Source organism: Aphelocoma coerulescens, chromosome 4 (assembly GCF_041296385.1).
Source record: "Aphelocoma coerulescens isolate FSJ_1873_10779 chromosome 4, UR_Acoe_1.0, whole genome shotgun sequence".
Taxonomy (NCBI): Eukaryota; Metazoa; Chordata; class Aves; order Passeriformes; family Corvidae; genus Aphelocoma; species Aphelocoma coerulescens.
Window position 1 is genome coordinate 5,322,010 of NC_091017.1, and position 17,736 is coordinate 5,339,745.

General features: G+C 41.1%; 1 protein-coding gene across 9 annotated transcripts in view; it reads left to right on the forward strand.

Moving 5' to 3' along the window:
* The window catches only part of AFG2A (AFG2 AAA ATPase homolog A), a 171,796-nt gene that overhangs the window by 13,586 nt on the left and 140,474 nt on the right, over positions 1-17,736 (forward strand). For all 9 annotated transcript variants that reach the window (XM_069012619.1, XM_069012617.1, XM_069012615.1 and 6 more), the window contains 2 exons: positions 6,889-7,043; positions 11,166-11,375. In XM_069012619.1, coding sequence (XP_068868720.1) covers positions 6,889-7,043; positions 11,166-11,375 — 365 coding nt within the window. The remainder of the gene's footprint in view (positions 1-6,888; positions 7,044-11,165; positions 11,376-17,736) is intronic.

The window sequence follows — 17,736 nt, forward strand, 5'->3', positions numbered from 1 at the left end:
GCATGACTGCTGAGTCTGTGAAGCCACTTGCATAGGCATGTCATAATGGTCTGTTGTCTTGTTCTCATAATTTTGAGACCTGTTGTTTGGAGATCTTATTGTCTGTGCTGTTCATTTGCCCCTTTAATTAGCCCTGCATTCTGATGAATAATACAGGATGGAGAGGCTTTATGCTGCTTAATCTATAGATCTGTATATTGATTTTATGTGGATGGCAGATCTGTAAAGGTGTAATTTATTTAGGAGGATACTGTACCTGGCTTTTTGTTGGAGCTGAGAAACTTCCTGCTGTATCTTCTACACCCCGAAACAGAATTTCTGCAATCCCCTTGCATTAAAAATAAGAATTAAAAAACAATAATAACTGAAGGACTGTCTCTTAGAATTTTTCTGTTTTTCCCTGTAATTGACAGGGAAGTGAATTCCCCTAAAGCCCAGGAATGTCTCTTTGTTAGACCTATGTAGTTTCCCCCCAGCTCCTGCAGTTGTGGTAGCCTGGCCACCTGCAGGAAACATGAGCCGTGTGGGCTAATGTGATTAACAGTGAGGCTCTGTGCACCCCGAGGAGCAGCCCCTGACTGCTCTTTCAACCAGACAAATGCTGCCTTCAATCCGTGCCTTCCCAGCCTCCTATCTCCAATCGAGCTCTTCCTTTCAGCTCAGGCACAGCCCTGATGAAACAGCCCAGTGTTAGAGCATCAAGAATATCCCTCCTTTCTTTAAGCCAAGAAATTCAGTCTGAACCTTTCCCAGCACGGTCTGCACCCGGGTTCTGCTGGGGGTGTGCAACAAATGTAGATTTTTTTTTTTTTGGATTGTAATCCTAAATGTAGGAATGTGGGTTTGAGACACTGTTGAAAATGCAGATTTTGACAGAGGCAGTTGATGACCAAGGCAATGGGCTTGTTTGTTTTGCAGGGTGGTTTTGCTTTGCTTTCAAATTAACTGACTGCAGTTACAGATTTGAAAGGGGAAGCACTGCTTGACACGCTGTAATTATTTTATTCCCTTATGGAAAGTGACTGAAAATACCATGTCTGTGTTGTTACTTATTTATTAGTAGCAGGGACAAATATTGAAGCTATGCTGTTGCAAACAATCTGCTGTTGCATTGTCTAACTGAGTACTGGTTCCCATGTGACACTCAAAATGAGGTGGGAAAGGCTGCTTGCCTTTTTGTGAAAAGGTCATGTAGAAGATGTGGGAGTTTGGGGAATATTAATAACATATCTAGTCAGATGGTCAATACAAAAAAAAGAAGTGTTAGGAAATTTTTGCAGAAAGGACAGCATATTGGATTTTGAAATACACTGAAAAGCAGAGACATAATACAAAAGTAAAGCTACAAATGAATTTTTGGACTGGGACAACTGAGTTTTCTGACACTGTGTTCCATCACTCTAATTTATGGTATAAGGAGAGCAAGAAACTCCAATCCCCATCTTCAGTGTCCATGAGTTTTAAGTTAATGTTGCATTCTGTGGTGTTGAAGTTGGGTCCGTGAAGCAGAGGGTGTTTCTAAACCAAAGCAGTTGGCCGAGCAGCTTGGCAGTAAATGGGCCCTTGTTTGCACACACACATAGCAAAGCAGTGTGGCTTTTTTGGCCTCTGATTGGAACACGTGTTTTGGGATTGTTTCTTCGAGCAGCAGCTCAGAGTGATGGCTTTTGTGCAGAAGTGGCTACATGTGGCTGCTGCCTCTCTGAAGCAATGCTGGTGCATGTTGTGTCGGTTTTTGGAGTTATTTTTTTCTTGTAGAAAGTCTTTGCCCATTTTTTTGGTTTGTTTTCTCATGGTACTTGATTTTTGTTTTTGCACGAGGAACATTGCACTGACTGCAGTCAGGGCATGTGAACTTTTGGTTTTCATCATAACTCATTTTAAGTGTGTGTTTATCCAAAACTTGCAGCTAATTGGATGATGGGATTGCTGACTTCATGCACACAGTTGTGGGTTGAGTACTTAATAATCTGTTTAAAGCACATCCCATTCTGTCTGCTGATATTTATATAAGCAGGAAATAAGGATTATTTTTCAGAAGAGTTGATCAATAACTGTAGCTAATACTTTAAATGAACCTTCTTGGCAGATAAGTCACTGTGTTCTTGCTTCTGCAGCTTGAGTGGTATGGAAGAAATGATGTTACTCATGTGTGGCAATGCAGTTAGCAGTAGGCATTTGTATGTAGAATGATTAGCTACTATTGGGGGACAGAGCTTAAAGGTTTTCAGGCAGAGTTTTTATAAGTCTCCTGACTTTAATTTTTAGCTGTATCCCTTGCCAACATTCCTAATTACAATTAGACTGGGCATTTAGCCACTAACTCTTTTGCTTCTTGTCTTTTTGCCCTTGCTGTTCTGGTAGCCTGGCAGTCCTTGTTTTTCTCCTCACACGTGTGTGACCACCCTTAGCTTAGGTACAGATATGTCTGGGAGCAGGCTCGGAACAGGCACTCTGGTATTCCTTATTTCCCTCTGTTGTCACGGTGTTGGGATAAATGACGTGTGTACCTGATCTGTGAATAAACTGTTTCCTCTACGAAAGAAGTTCTGAAAATGCAGTTCTTCCTTCCTTCCTCCCTTCCTCCCTTCCTTCCCCTCCTATCACACCTCTCAGCAGCTTTCAGGGAGCTCCACAGACGTGTTCCAGCAAATGCCAGGGCCCTTGAGGAAGGACTATAAATCATGGATATAATCCCTATAGTAGGTTAGTGCTCAGGTTAGCCCAGTGAATTTGTAATGTTACGGTTACAAGGGATTTAAGGGCATTATCTTTCCTGTGCAAACAGTGCATGAAAGTTCTTCAGGGATTTTTCCCATATAGCTCTGGCAGCTAAAGACAGATTGCAGAATGTGGTTTTGAGAGCAAAAGTCAAGGTTTATGCTTCCTGATTTTTTTTTTTCCCCCAAATAAGCAAGAATTTTATGTACAGGTTCAATTAAAAAAAGAAAGTTTAAAATATATTTATAAACTGACTTTAAGTTATATGAAATGCTTTTTCTTGCATAAACCTGTTAAATTTTGAAGTGTAGTGTGTAAAGATCTAGAAGTAGAGGAAGATACCCCCTCCAGTGCCATAAGAAAGCTGGGATCTTACCCATCCATGCCCCTCTGTTGAGTGTTCCACTGCCAGCCACGTGGTAAAGGGTCACACTGGGTCTGACAGCTGTCACTGTCAGGGAGAAATAGCGTGTGTCTTCTGGGTTTGGCCAGAAGAACTTGGGAGGGAAATGCCAGATTAGCAGAGAAGGAAGAAACATTTCCTTATGTAAACAACCTTACAAGAAGATAATAATTTCTTTGAAGCTACTTACAAATTCTGGTATTGGGATTCTGGTAGAGTAAGTCCAGACAGGATGGATTTGCAAAAGGAATAGCTGATGGGCAGTAAAAGATGCACGAGTAACAATTTTGTTTGGTTCAGTTTATTTCCTCAAGTGTTGTGTATATATTCTGTTTTGGAAACCTAAAGTATATATGTTGGTCATTCTGAGTGGCTGCTTCCTATTATTTACAGTGGTGTATAATTATACACAGACTCTGACAAATATAGCAGTGTCGTATGGTCTTTTTTTAGGCTCAGATATTTGTTATTATGACCTAATGTGCCAAAACTTAGCCAAGCTATGAGCAAGAAAATCTTACAGGCAAACAATGCTATTGACGTTGTGCATAGCTTGGTACCATCTGTACCAGGACAGGGCATTCTGCTGGGTTTTTCCCCTCTGTCCACTTGGTTTCCTCTGTTCTAGACAGACAGGATGAGTTGGTGAGGTAGAGCACACTGTTGCTGGGCTGGAACAAACTGTTTATTTTCCACTCTTTGTAATCATGCATACCTTATTATGCTGCTTTCTTTTATTTTCCTTTTTATTTTTTTTTTTAACCAGGATTTTCCATTACTACTTCACTGAGGATCAGTGTTGTTCACTAGCCCTGTGCTAGATATAGGTATCCTGTGCCTATGTGAACAGTCCCGCTGACCCTTCAGCAGGATAACTGCATCTCAGTCCTTCCTCCCCTCATGCAGGACTGGAATAAAGCAGGGAAAACCCACTTGCCGACTTCTGAGCCCCCCCAGGCACTGCCAAAAGGGTCATTGATACTCATTAGCCCTTAAGAAGGGAGTAAGGTCTGAAAAGGAGCAAGCAGAGCTGGAACAAGTGCTGTGCTCAGAGTCAGTTCACAGCAATGACATTATGCTCAACCCAAAACATTCCCATGTGAAAGACACCCAGGAGGTGCCTGATGTTTTCTGAGGAGTTCCTGTTTGTATCTGCATTATAACTTGTGTAGGGGTGAACGTGGGTTTGCTGTAGGGTTCCACCTCGTTTGCCTCTGCACTGCTTCTGGCAGCAGGGTTTGCATCCTACCCTGCGTTGCTTACGTTAAATCCGTCTTTCAGCGTCTTGAGACGAGGATGTGTTTTCCTGCCTCTGGCAAGCCACTGGCTGTATCCTTCTCCTGTTACTGAGGCTCCCCCTCCCCACCCCTCTTGTTAGAGGTCAATCTGAAGTGCAGGAAAGAATGATTATGATAACAGGAGGAAACAGGAAGAATCATGCTTTCTTTTTCAATCTGTTTTTTATTATTGTTTTAATGTAAAACATTGTTTCAATTAAATGCTGACCTGTGCAGTGGCGTGTGCGTGCACAGGCTGAAATGAATTCCGGCTTTGTTTGGAAAGCTGTGACCTCTTTATTCCTGTTCTGGATCAAGGCTGTTGCCTTCCAAATCCACTGCTGAGGACTAAAATTTCACTCATACTCCTTGTAGCACTGGCAGTAACAAACCTTAAGAGCACTGGTATCCTTGGGCATTTTTATTTGCTGTTCTCTCTCAATTTTTAAAATAAGTGTGCTTGGTTTTAAGACTTACTCATGTCATGGAAAAAAGATAACCGTGACACATTTAAAATGCATCAAATGAGTGTTGGGCTACACTGGCACTTGGTGGAGCAGATAGGTATAGAAATGAGCAGATATCCTTATCAATAACTTGCTTTCTCTAGGCCTTAATTTCATGTGATGCTATTTACTTGCACTTTTTTAAACTGAGATTCCTGTGTGAATTGACTGCCCTGAAAGAAAATATAAGACTGAACCCCAATGCCCGCTCCCACCCCAAAAAGTCTTAGCTGCAGTGACGTGGAATAATATGTCATGTTTATTTGTTTGGATGTAAATTTGAAATTTGGGGGGTGAATCTATGTTGTCTCACGTAAGTTGGTTTTTTTTGGTTTTTCTTTTTGTTTTTTTTCTTAAAATGAACTTCTTCAGAGGAAGGAAGGAGGGGGTGAAGAATAGCAGTGAAAATTGCCTGGGTTGTTAAAATGAGTCAGTTGTATTTTTTGCTTGTCCTCTGGTGACAGATTTTCGTTTTTCTCCTTGGCCTCATGGAATGTTTTTATTTATGTATCTTATTAGTTTTGGATGTTCTGTACAAGGGGAAACCTGAATTACAAACTTTTTTTCTCTCTTGTTATTGTATTAAGAACCTGGGTATTGGATGCAGGTGCTCCGACTCTGCCGTAATTGGCACTTTATGGAGAGACACCAGCTGTACTGCTTCACAGGGGACATATTATATCTCTTCACACGTTGTATATATTGTAGGAAATGCAGAATTCCTGTCATTGTCAGAAACTTTGCATGTCTGTGTCTACCAGTGCCTCTGCAGTAAAAAAAGACAACAATCTGCTGAAAGTTAAAACCATGTCTATTTTCAGAAATGGCTTATCCCTTTTATTGTCCTTTCATGTAGCACTAATTGATGTTTTGTTTGGTTAAATATAGAAGAGATTTAACAAATGTTTGTCTTTTTATGGTCATGCAAGGTGAACTGGTGGGGTATGAACTGCCTCATTTGTTTTGGAACACATGGCAACAGATACCGCATATCTGGATGTGTGTATACCTGTATATAAAATTATACTCATCGTGTAATAGTATACAAAAAAAAAATTTAACATTTTCAGTCACAGAACAGGGTTGGAAGTAGAAGCAATAAAACCCTAAATTATATTAGGCTTTAAAAGGCATAATTATACAGTGGGAAAACCATCCTGCTCCTGGGCATCTTACACAACGGGGGCTGCAGTTGCTCTCTGGGGAATGCCTGGGAGACGCCAACAGTACCGCTCGGTCCTGCCCGAGGAATAGTGATGTATTGATGTGTGAGTAGGTGGGACTTGTGTGGCTTTTGAGGGATTGATTTATAGGAGGAAACTAGGAATTAGTATCAAGATTTATGGATACTGTATGTGAGTGATTTGTCCAAAGGAGAGGGTAAAAGCTCTGCCTGCGTTCGGAAAATGTGATTGCTGAAGGGAACAAATAACTATTGAGCGTCACAGGGAATGGTTGTTCCATATCAAGAAAAATGCAGGTGTCTGGCATCTTGCTACGTGGAAAAATAGGGTTCCAATGGAAGTTAAAGCAATCTCATCAGGCTTTTTTAAAAAGTTTTGAAGATACTGTCCTGATAATAGAGAAGTGGGCAAGGTTGGGGATGTCTTGTGAGCTGATTTAATGTGTTCTTAAATGTTCATTGTCCTTGCTCCTCTGTGGTTTAGAAATGTGTTCAGATCACTGTATGGACATTTGGATGTTTTGCCCTGCTAGCTTTACATCTGGGAACATGGAACAAAGCTTGTTCCATTCTGTCTTTTGGAGCAGATATGGTTTATATTCTATCTGTCGCTGTCAAATCCCCTTTTTTGTGCTCTCTCATCAGAAGTGTCTTGCATGTTCTTTGACATAGTTCAGGCCCAGCACTGAGACACTCTTTTGAACACAATTCCCTTTCCAGTGCTGCAGTGTGTTTGTGTGTGGTAGACTCTGTTTGGGAGCAAGCCTACCTATTTCCATGTTTTTTTTGTTTTGCTAGGTTTGTATGCCCTGCGGAGAGCACTGGGGAAGAGGCCCAACCTGTTGGACACCGAGGTGGTTGGGTCAGTGATGATTGCTTTCAATGACTTCCTGCAGGGGATGAATGATGTCAGGCCCAGTGCCATGAGGGAGGTGGCAATTGATGTGCCAAAAGTAAGTTGTTTTGTGCAATGCTCTGGCAACATTGACAGAGCCGTGTTAAGAGAGGAGTTTTATGGAGTGGAAGCCTCAAGTTACTGGTTAATGTTGTGCACTATCTTTCTGTTTGTGTGTTTGTTTACTTAATTATAATTTGGAAGAACCATTTGCAGAAGCTTAAGTTCCTAATGCTTCAGGAAGAGTTTGTAGTGCAGGAGCATATCTCCTGATCTGTGGTTTTATATGCTGAGTGGCTTAATGGAGTATACATCTTCAGATATATGTTCAAGGAAGGTCCTGAACAGCCGTGGAGCCTTTTGGGAAGCAGACACAAACTAGAGCAATAAACTACTGTTAGCATTTGTAACCACAGTGTGTTGAAACAAAACTGTGAAGAGTTTGCTCTGATTTTTATGTGAATGTGGCCTGAATGTCCTCAGTGGCATTATATGGTTTTTAAGTGAAGGCAGAAGTCAGTGCTGTAGTCAGATTATCACTGCCAAGCATTCACCTGTCAGTGACTGTCATTATATGAACAGTTCATTTGGTGGTGCCAGGTTCATCTTTACCCTGCTCACTGCCCTCTTAATTACATATTATAGCAGTTTAGTAGCAGACCCAACATAAATTGGGCTGGTGAACTGATCTGGTTTAAGGCAACTCTGATCTATGTTAAGAAGATTGAGCAAAAGAATTTTGTATTTTATCTGACTAAATCCTGATTATGTGAGCAGTTGTGCTGGTGTTTCTCAGCAGCTCCCCAAGCCCTAGAAGAAAACATTTATGTTTCATTGCATGAAAATGAGTCATTTGGGAATTAGATTGCATGACTGTAGACCCTTATTCCCAAACTTATAGGAATGGGAAATAAAATCTGTGAACCGGATGCTGCACGCAGCCAGCTCGGATGTCACACTTGGCTTGTTAAGAGTCCATGCTGTGCAGAGTGGAATTGCCTGGGCTGGCCCCAGACAGCTTTTCCTGGAAATGGTGTCATGGCACCAATATCCTCAAGGCTAAGTGGTTTTGCTGAGAGCCAGAGTTACTGATTCTTGCCTTGCTTATTGTGCTAGTGGCTCGTGGGCTCAGGTTGTTATCCCTGTGCTGTGCCTCTCAGGCACACCAGCCCCTCTGGAGCCAGGTGGAATGCTGCTGAACAGCACAATACAGGCAGGTAGAAGCAAGGTCTTGAGGTACTGCAGGAAGTCTGTTCTCAGTCCTGGTCAACCTACTCCTCAGGCTCCCGTGTCCATTAAACCATCCTGCCGGTGGCTTCCTTCACTGTCATTTGATTTTATTTGATAAACACCCACTGAGTCATTGGAATACTACTGAAATTCATTCCTTTAGTAACAACATAGTGGAGATTTGTTTTTGTGCTGACAGGACTTGCATTTCCACAAAGTAATGCATAATCTCTAATGATGTAGGGTAAATTTCAAGCCATCTGCTTGGTGCCTGGGTGAGTTTAAAGTAGAACTCAAAGTACTGGGTGCAACAGATTTTGTCCTCCCATATCACCTACCAAAGGAAGGGGTTTTGGAACTAGATGATCTTTAGGGTCCGTTCCATCTCAAAACATTCTGTGAATGCTATAATCTAAAAAATCCTTGCTAAAAATAACTTCAAACGCTACATAAATTATAAGATGTGAGATTTTTTTTCACAAAGAGAAGACAGGAATTTGAGCTACATTAATAATACCAGCTTTTCAGCTTTAGCTTTTTATTGCAGGTATAGTACTCGTTTGGCAGCCCCCTTGGTGTGGATGGGACTTTTGGCCTCTGTAGTCACTTAAAAGTAAAAGCATTGACATACATGAGATTTTTTTGACTTGTAGCTTCGTTTTTCAGATGGTGGGGCTTTTTCATATTTCATTGCTTTGCAGTAGCCACGTGCCAATCAAATGAAAAGAGTTCAAAGTAACTTCTGAATAAAGCCACAAGTCCTTCCTCTTGTGTCTGGATTGTGTGTTGGCTGTGACCAAGGCAAATGCAAAATCCTTGCTGCCTGGTTCTGTGTGCATCTTGCCTTCCAGAGCCTTTTTTGAACTTTGATGTGTGTTATAACCTTTTTAGAAGGCCGCTTTTTCTGCAGCAGGGATTCAGGAGAGAGGGGATGAACATTATAAATCAGGAAGTTAATACTGCTGTTCTTTGGAGAGTTGCACTGCAGTTGCTGTTCCTCCCTCTCCTATGGGTTTTTCTGAAACTTTTTTTCAGAGAGTGCTGTGCGTTTTGCTTGTCTCTTTCACTGCCTTTACTGTAATTCAACACTCAGATTTGTGACTTTGCAGCCAAAAGGTTCTGGATGAGACATCCTTTGCCTGTCTGCTTTATTTCTTTATTACTGGTGCTTAATAACCTCTGGGGAACTGCTCTGCATCGAGCTCTGAGCTCTGTTGACCTGGGGAGAGCTACAGATTACAGCAGTAATGAAATCTTGGTGTCTTACACACTGTAGCAGAGAGCTGGCTTTGTATGTGTGAGCCCAGCCCCAAGGCTAATCTTTAAAGCCATTTCCACAGTGACAGAACATCGCACCTCATTGCTGGTGTTGCAAGACTTCTCCTTTGAGTTCCTGTGCAGGTGAGAGCAGTGTAAATATCGCTGGTGGACTGTCCCCCCTCCCCACCCCCCCCCCCTTAGCTCTCTCCTTTTGAAATGAGGAAATACAAATTTGTTCTGCTTAGAACTTCACCAGAATGTGAAGGTAGAGGTTTGTTAGCTATTTTTGCTTTTCATACTTTTGCCTCACCAGTTACACACCTTGCACTGTAGGAATTTAAAATGTAAGCAAAGTCAGAATAAGTCTCCAGATTGTTGAAAACAAGCTTCATGTAAGGTGGCCCTACTTCACCTTTTCTGTACAATCCTGTCACTTGTGCTGGTGTTAAATTACATGTAGTGGGTCTAAAAAAATCACTTGAATAATGCCTCAGAAGGCTTACACAGTAGATTGAATATTGGCAGAGGGTAAAAGATTGAATATTTAAGAGGGTAAAAATAACATTTAAGTGTTTTCTCCCTGGCTTTTTATATGTATGTGAGGTACTGCTAATAGATCTTGCTGAAAGTTACAGGGAATTCCTGATGGCCTAATTAATTTTAAGATGTTCTTGTTCATGTTTGTCAAAATCTTTGTCTAGATAGAAAGACATGATGATAGGAATGACTATCCATGCTTTACCAGGTATGAGTAAGGATTGATCTTGAAAAAAGGAGAAAAAGCCTATGTTTTCTTCTTCCCTAAAAAAAGTTGCCTAAGAGTGCCAAGATTTAGTTCTGTGCAGTTTATAAAGCTCCTAGATAGAATCAAGGGTTGTAGGGATAGGTAATACATCTTTTAAAATGAAATTTAAACCACACTATTTCATATCATAAACTTGGGTTTGCTGGTTGCTCTCTGCTGTCTTTGTAATTTTCTTCTACATCAAAGTCTGACAATTGAGAAATTTTATTTGGTTTGAAGTTTGGTTGGTCTTAAACAAAAGTGCTTGCACCACATCCAAATGCACTTTCTCATCCACTTCAATAGCAGACTGAATTACCTTTTTCAGGGACTGTCTGCTTCTAGTTTCCACTCCTTGTCCTGTCATCAGGAGAAAATAAGGACAAGCCAAGGGTGACACCAGTTTTCAGCTCAGGTGAAAGGCAATACCTTGCCTCTCAGCAACACTTGCTTGCCTTTCACATGGAACTGACTTTCCAGAGCTGAAGGGTGATTTATGTTGAGCGAATTTATGGAAGTGTATTTTAAGGCAGAAGATCACTTGATTTAGGAGTGCCTTAACATGTTTAATATTTGAGGTGGATGGGAGTGGGTGGTGACTGGAGAAAGAGCAGTCTGAGGGGATGTGGGGAAAAGTCTCAGGCTTGTTGACAGCCATGTAGGAAGAGGTGTAGCAGGTTTTAGATCTGCCTGCTGGTTTAGGTAGGACATATTACATGCCTTTATGTGTTCCTGACAAGCCTGTCTTGTGCTTCTTATTTAATAAAGACTTTTTGAAGAAGTGACTCATTAAAAACAGCTTCATGAAACAACCAGTACACATTCTACAGAGCATCCTTGATTTGTTTGTTTTTTTTAATAGTTCTGCTCCATAGTCTGAGTTCAACAAAGTGCTCTGTTCTGCAGGTATCTTGGTCAGACATAGGAGGACTAGAAGACGTCAAGCTGAAGTTGAAGCAGGCAGTTGAATGGCCTCTCAAACATCCCGAGTCCTTCATCCGAATGGGGATCCAGCCTCCCAAAGGTGTCCTGCTTTATGGACCTCCTGGGTGCTCAAAAACCATGATAGCAAAAGCTTTGGCTCATGAAAGTGGCCTCAACTTCTTGGCAGTGAAGGTAGGCCATTCAGACTCATATTTTCTTAACTCCTGCGTACCAATTGGTAGTTTACCAGTTTCCAGCGTTAAAATCCAGTGGCTCATGGTGTTTCTGATCCCTCTATATGCTCCAGCAAGCACCTTGTAAATATAACGTAAGGTTTGTGTTTCCTTAGGAAAAGGAGTAGTGCTTTCTTGTATGCCAATAAAAAAATTGTTATTTATTTTATCACAGCACAGATGTTTGATGGATGGGTAAGCTATGGAGTGACATCTTAAATATTGGCATTGTTTAAAGTCTTTCTGAAAGTGGCAACAATACTTAAACTGCAATTAAAGCAGGAAAGGGAAAAGTGACTGGATAGTGGTTAGCCGCTCTTACTGGAATAATTACTTGCATGCATGAAAATATTATCATCTAATCTCTTACATTCCTTTTCATTCCTCAGGAAGGTCACTTTCTTTATCTCACTGTTCATGTTTCGTTGCAGATTTTTCTTGTCCTATTTGCCTTTTTTTTAGGGGTAAATAGTTTTCAGAAAGCTTGCAAAATCAGTTATATCTTGAATACTCTGGGATAAATGGGATATTCTCTCAGCGTTAAGAAACACTAAGTATAGAAAAATTGTTGCCTGTGAATCAGTGTAATTGATCACTGTGGGTTGTATGGAAAACACATGAATAGAACTTATTTAATAATAATACTGCGCTTCACTGCATAGGAAAGAAAAAAAAAAGATAGCAGAGTGATTCCACATGGGGTAGTCTTGCAGCTGTGTCAGAATGTTAATGAAGTGCAAGAAAAAACATTTGTTTAAGTATTTTGAAAGTATCTCCTTCTCTGTAGTAAGATCACGTCCCCTTCTCTCTTGACCATCTCTTTACTCACAAAGCCTCCTGTGTTAGCTTCTGCACAGCTTCCTCCTCCTCCCATCCTTTCACCCACGCTGTAGCTGTAGCTGTGGATCCTCTCTGGGAGCAGAGGCAGTTGTGCTGACCCTGAAACCAGCAGCCCTTCACTGCCCGGGCTCAGTGGGATTGCAGGCAGCCCTCTGGGTCATGGTCACATCAACAAGGGCAGCCTTGGAAACCTCAGCCCTTAAGAAACACTACCTTTACTGCCTCTTCCATAAAGACAAAGTAGTTCTTTGTGCTCCAGAGTTACTGGTAAACAAGGTAACCTTTTCCTCCTCCTCTGCTTAAAAGAAAACATTCCTCTTTGTCTCACCCCAAGCACTGGTGCCCCAGAGGGTGGGGGGAAAAAAGGTAGCAGTCTGGAAAAAAAACCCAGTTGAAAATGGATGTTGTTGCTGTCTTGTATCCCTCAATCATAGCACCATCAGACATTTTTACTGATGCAGTTAATTGTCCAAAGTGAAGGGTGGCTCATGCTGACCAGGAGGTATCTGAAGGTGCAATGATGAGAAATGCTTGTGTACAGTAATGCAGCGTTTTTCCATGGTGGAGTTCTGCATGTGCAACGTCCCCCATCATTGACAAGCTGCAGCAGAAGTGTCTGGCTCGAGGAAACTGTCTGTGATTCCCTGTTGGTTTAAATCTCTTGGCCTGAAACTGGTCAAATATTCAATGTACAGATGTTTCAAGAAGCACATCTCTGGAGCATGTCCAGCCTTGGACATGTTGACTCCCGGAAGGGAACATAGCCCACTTTCTCTAACTTCACATTTGTTTCCTGGACAGAAAAAGGCAACATCCATCATGTACTAAATGTATTAAACACTGTCTGTAGCACTTTTTCAAGTGCAACAGGCATGAATTAATTTCCACTGCAACTGTTCCTGCAATAAATCCAAAGTAGATTAATATGTGAGGTTTTGGTTTGTTTTGTTGGGGTTTTTTTGAGAGGGATTTTTCTTTTCTTGCTTATAGCCGTATTAATTTTTTTGTTCTCTACATTATGTCTCGGGTGTCCATCTCTGGAACTGACATCAGGCATTTTGAAATGAAAGTGCGATTCTTGATAATTAACTTTTCAGACTTGCGTTTTCCTCCCAGTCTCTCCTGCCTCGAATAAATAATTCTGATTAAACGTGTCTGCTGTACAGCTTGTGGGATACTCTTTTGGGACAGTGCAGGGGGCAGAGGTTCTTGGGCCCTTCTGGAGCAGGGGCTGCAGGCAGGAGGCACAGCTCTAGCTGTTGGAGCCTGCTGCTGGATGCTGTCTCTCCCTTTGTCTGAAGGCTGAGAGGAAATAGATTCTGTTACATGCAGTGCTTGCTCGGTCCAGTGAATTTTGGAAGGCTGGACCTATTGTGTCTGCACACTACATTTAAGAGCCATGGGCACAGTAAGTCCCAACTCCTGCAAGTGCTGAATGTACTGTCCTTGTCTGAGTTGGCTGTCCTGCTTCAGTGCAGCAGGTATTGCCCCAGCCCAGCCTGCCTCCAAGAAGGCTTTGTTTGCCAGATGTGTCTGTGCAGTTTGGACAGCTGACTGTTCAGTGAGATGTTTCAGCTGGGTTATGAGCAAACTGTTAAAATGTGACCTTTCCATCTGTCTTGGGCATGGGGAGCTGTCACAGGGCAGCCTCTGGCCCACGTCTGACTGGCCTCTCGTGGGGTTTGGAAGATGGGCAGTCTCAATGTCATTTCTGGGCAGAGGAGCTGAAGAAAATAATGTGATAACAGATGTTTGACGTTGCATCCTGTTCTCTCCTGAAATCTATTGTGAGGTTTGAATGGTTAGTGTTACAATGAATGTGGCGCTTTTGTAAACATGCTCTTTGATACTTGGCCAAAACCTTTTTATAGCTGTATTTTCACCAAGATTGGCGACCTTTTGCTTTTCCAGAGCAAAGCAGCTTGTTGGTTGGTTTGTTTTACAAAGCAATCTTGCATATAATTCCTAAGGGGAATAGTTTATTTTTGTTCCTTCTCTTGACTTTCTTTGTCTCTAATACAATGTATCTGCTAAATTTACTGGGGAGGAGGTTGTCAACTACTTTCCAGGGGATGGCTCTTCCTGCTCTTTCCTGCCAACCCCTTTTTCTGAATCTCTTGTAGCATTGAGGCTTTTCAGGGTTCGAATGGTCATCTGGATTATTCCCCCCTCCCAAACCTCTGTTACAGAAAAGGCAACTGAATTGTTCTCAACTTCTTGGAGATTTTTCAGTGTTTTGCAGCTATGGATACAAGCAAATGTAAGACTGCATGAAGGAATGAATTAGGATAATTTCTTCGTTCTGCAGGATTAGACATCAGTCTTGACTTATCAATATTTTTTGATCTGACTGACCACTTATTTTAGTCAGCCTTCTCTGCATTTTTGTCCTTCTTCACAATCCCTTTGTGCTTTCTCCAAAGTGTGTAATTTTCTTCTGAAATGTGTTTTATGCATTTTTTGTTCTAGTAAGAAAAAACCCTTGTATACAGGTATTGGAGCTATCCATATGAATATGATGGGGATACAATTTCCAGCTTCTGCCAGGCTGATGACACCTTGCTGCTATATACAACCTGTCTCTCTGACATTTTTGCTTTAGCTGTCATCTAGCTTTCTGAAACTGAACAGAAAGGAAATTAAACCCTTTGTCACTGTATTCCCTCTTTTGACTATTTATATGGTAGGTATTTCTGTGGACTGTATTGACAGTTCCTGCACTTAGGGTCAGCTTCGACTAGCTGGTTTTTTTGAGCTATATTTTTATGAGACCAGTAGGATTTTTGTGGTCATATTATAAGAATATTTTTGGAGGAAGCTCACCTGTCTTGCTGTAGGGCATAGATAATTATCTCTGCATTTGTCTTGCATCTTAGTTTATTTAGATGTGTTATGACTGCCCTATTGGATTTTTAATTTCTTAGTTTATTTTGTTTTTAGGAAATCCTGTGTTATTGTGTTGTGCTAAGAATCAAATGAGTATTACTTTTCCTTACAGATTTTCTGTTGCTTTTCTGGGAAGCAGTTTGCAGAGAATCTCGTGGAATATTTTCCCCCCTCCTGTTATTGTGCTTTAGGTCATTAACTTTAGTACCAAATAAGAAAACCATTGTGCTTTTTTTGGTTTTAACCTATTTCAGAATGAAAACTGGAGTCTGCTCTTAAGTTGTCAGGCTGGGTGACAGTCAGGGTACCCACCCAGATAAACTCCATCAACCAGCTGTGATGGTCTGGTCCATGGGGACTTGGAGTTCTGTTTTTCTGTCCAACAAGCAGATTACCTGAGTTTATAAAATAGACAGCAAGAAAAATTATGTAACTTCTATATGCTTGTAAAGGTTTTGGGAGCATCATTTTTCCTCTGGCTGTTTAGTTCTTTTTAACATTTGTCTGTTGAAAATCAAAAATAAGGCAAAATCTTGCGTAGGGATAATGACAAAAACCAGCTTAAATTTAAATAAATTAAATCCCTTGGAGTTCAGCTAAGTGAGATGCAGTAATTGTTGTAAACAGGATGAAGCAATACTTGAAAAAAAACCCCACCACACAAAGAAAACCAAACCCACCTGTGACAGTAAGGAGTGTTTAAGGATGTCAGCACTGAGCAGACCACTGGTACAGATGATGTGAACTATACTGTTCTAAAACTTTAATTTAAAACATTAGTAAGGAGCTCCAACTACAGTGTGATTAAAAAAAAGATTAAAAGAAAAAAAAAGGGAAATATTCCTGACCTTTTATTTGCTGTTACTTAAGAGCTTGGGCTGAAGGAATCTTTTCTTTTTTCAATTAGCAGTAATTACAAAAATATACACTGTTCCCAGGACTCTGACTTCACCTTGGCTTGGTTTAACTTCCTGTATCACCCAGCCGATGCTTTTGTACCACTCCCCGTGCTTGACATGTGCTTAAGCTTAGTTTGTCATCTGGGTCAATTATGTCAAAATATTTTCCAATTGAAGTTTCCTCTGCTTTTCCCTTCAGCTCTTGGCTGTGGCAGCTCCAACAGATTAATGAGGCTTGGAAAGGTCGACTGCATTGCTTTGTGAAGAACTGTCACTGAGTTTTGGGGAGATAGCTTAGCCTTTTGATGGGGATTTCAGTGAGCAGAAGCCTGAAATAAGAAAGCTTGGTGACTGTAAGTAGTTATAAGCAAAATGTTTCAGATGATAAATGCAGAAGCATTGTGGTTTTATGAGAAACTTTTGCAAACATTTGATAAAATTTCTAAAAAGATCCACAGTAAGACATTTACAGTAACTTATTAGTTAATTAGCAGATAGTAAATATAACTCTGTTTGAAATTTGACATTGTTATCCTATTTACAAGGGATAACAAGTTGAGATACTTTGAAGAGTTCTTTTAATCCTGAAGCTATCTGCATATTTTACTTTACTAAAAATAAAAAGAAATCATTCATCCATTCTTACCATAAGCTTACCAAAAGTGAATGTGCAAGCCGAAATTTATTAAATATGATCCCCTGCCTCTGTTTCCTTGTCCCTTCTCAATTACCTTGCAAATTTAATTTTTATTAGCACTTAATTTCTCTCTCTCTCATCAAGTTACCAGTGATGGAATGGGATGTTGCTGGAGGTGTGAAGTCTCAGCAAATAGGGTTTTGCAGGAGGGGTGGCTGATTTTGTGTGGTTTTGCTGTGTGATTTTTTGATCCCACGTGGATCCTGCCCTGATGGTGCCAAAGGCACTCTGAAGGCACTGGTGCATGCAGTGAGTGTAATTCAATGTTTCCACTCAGTTCATTCTGCAGTGCAAATCCTGGCTTCTGTCTTGTGTAAAGAAGCCTCAAAAGATTGTCATAGGAGTTTGCTGGTCGAGGCAAATGGCAAACAAGTGGATTCTGAGGCATGCCAGTAAAGAAAATTGGGTATTACAGTTGCCTTTGCAGTCTGACCATGCTGCTTATAGTAACTTCACTGCAAGGATTGGGGTTTTTGCCAGTTTTCCCCTTTCCTCTAGAGCCCACAAGCACCTGCTGAAATTGAAGTTTTTCAAACCCCAGACAGGTGTCAACAAGTTTTTAAGGTCCTCTGGAATGCAAGGCAGAGGGAGAGGAAGTGATTAAAATGGTGCACGGTGCTCAGCCTGGGGTTTCCTTATGCTGGGAGTGATGCAGATTAAATCTTTACCCAGCCCTGAAAGAGAAGAAGCAGGCTTTATTCTTAACAAGCAAATAGAATGCGTTTTCTGAGCAAATATTTTTCTGTGCAGCGTAACCAATTACCAAATCACACACATACAGCCTCTGCCTTAGAAAGAGCCTTACTGTTAAAATAAAGGAAGTCTCAGTGTTTATCTTGTTAACTTGCTTCCCTGCAGCCGCCCTGAGTCATGTGGTGCTTTGGTTGGACTGTGGGAGGGATGAAATAGCATTTTGCCATGGAGATTACAGTGCCAAAAGACTCAATAACTATTTTCTGAGTCTCTTCAGTGTTGTTAGAATAGAGCATAAGGCTGAG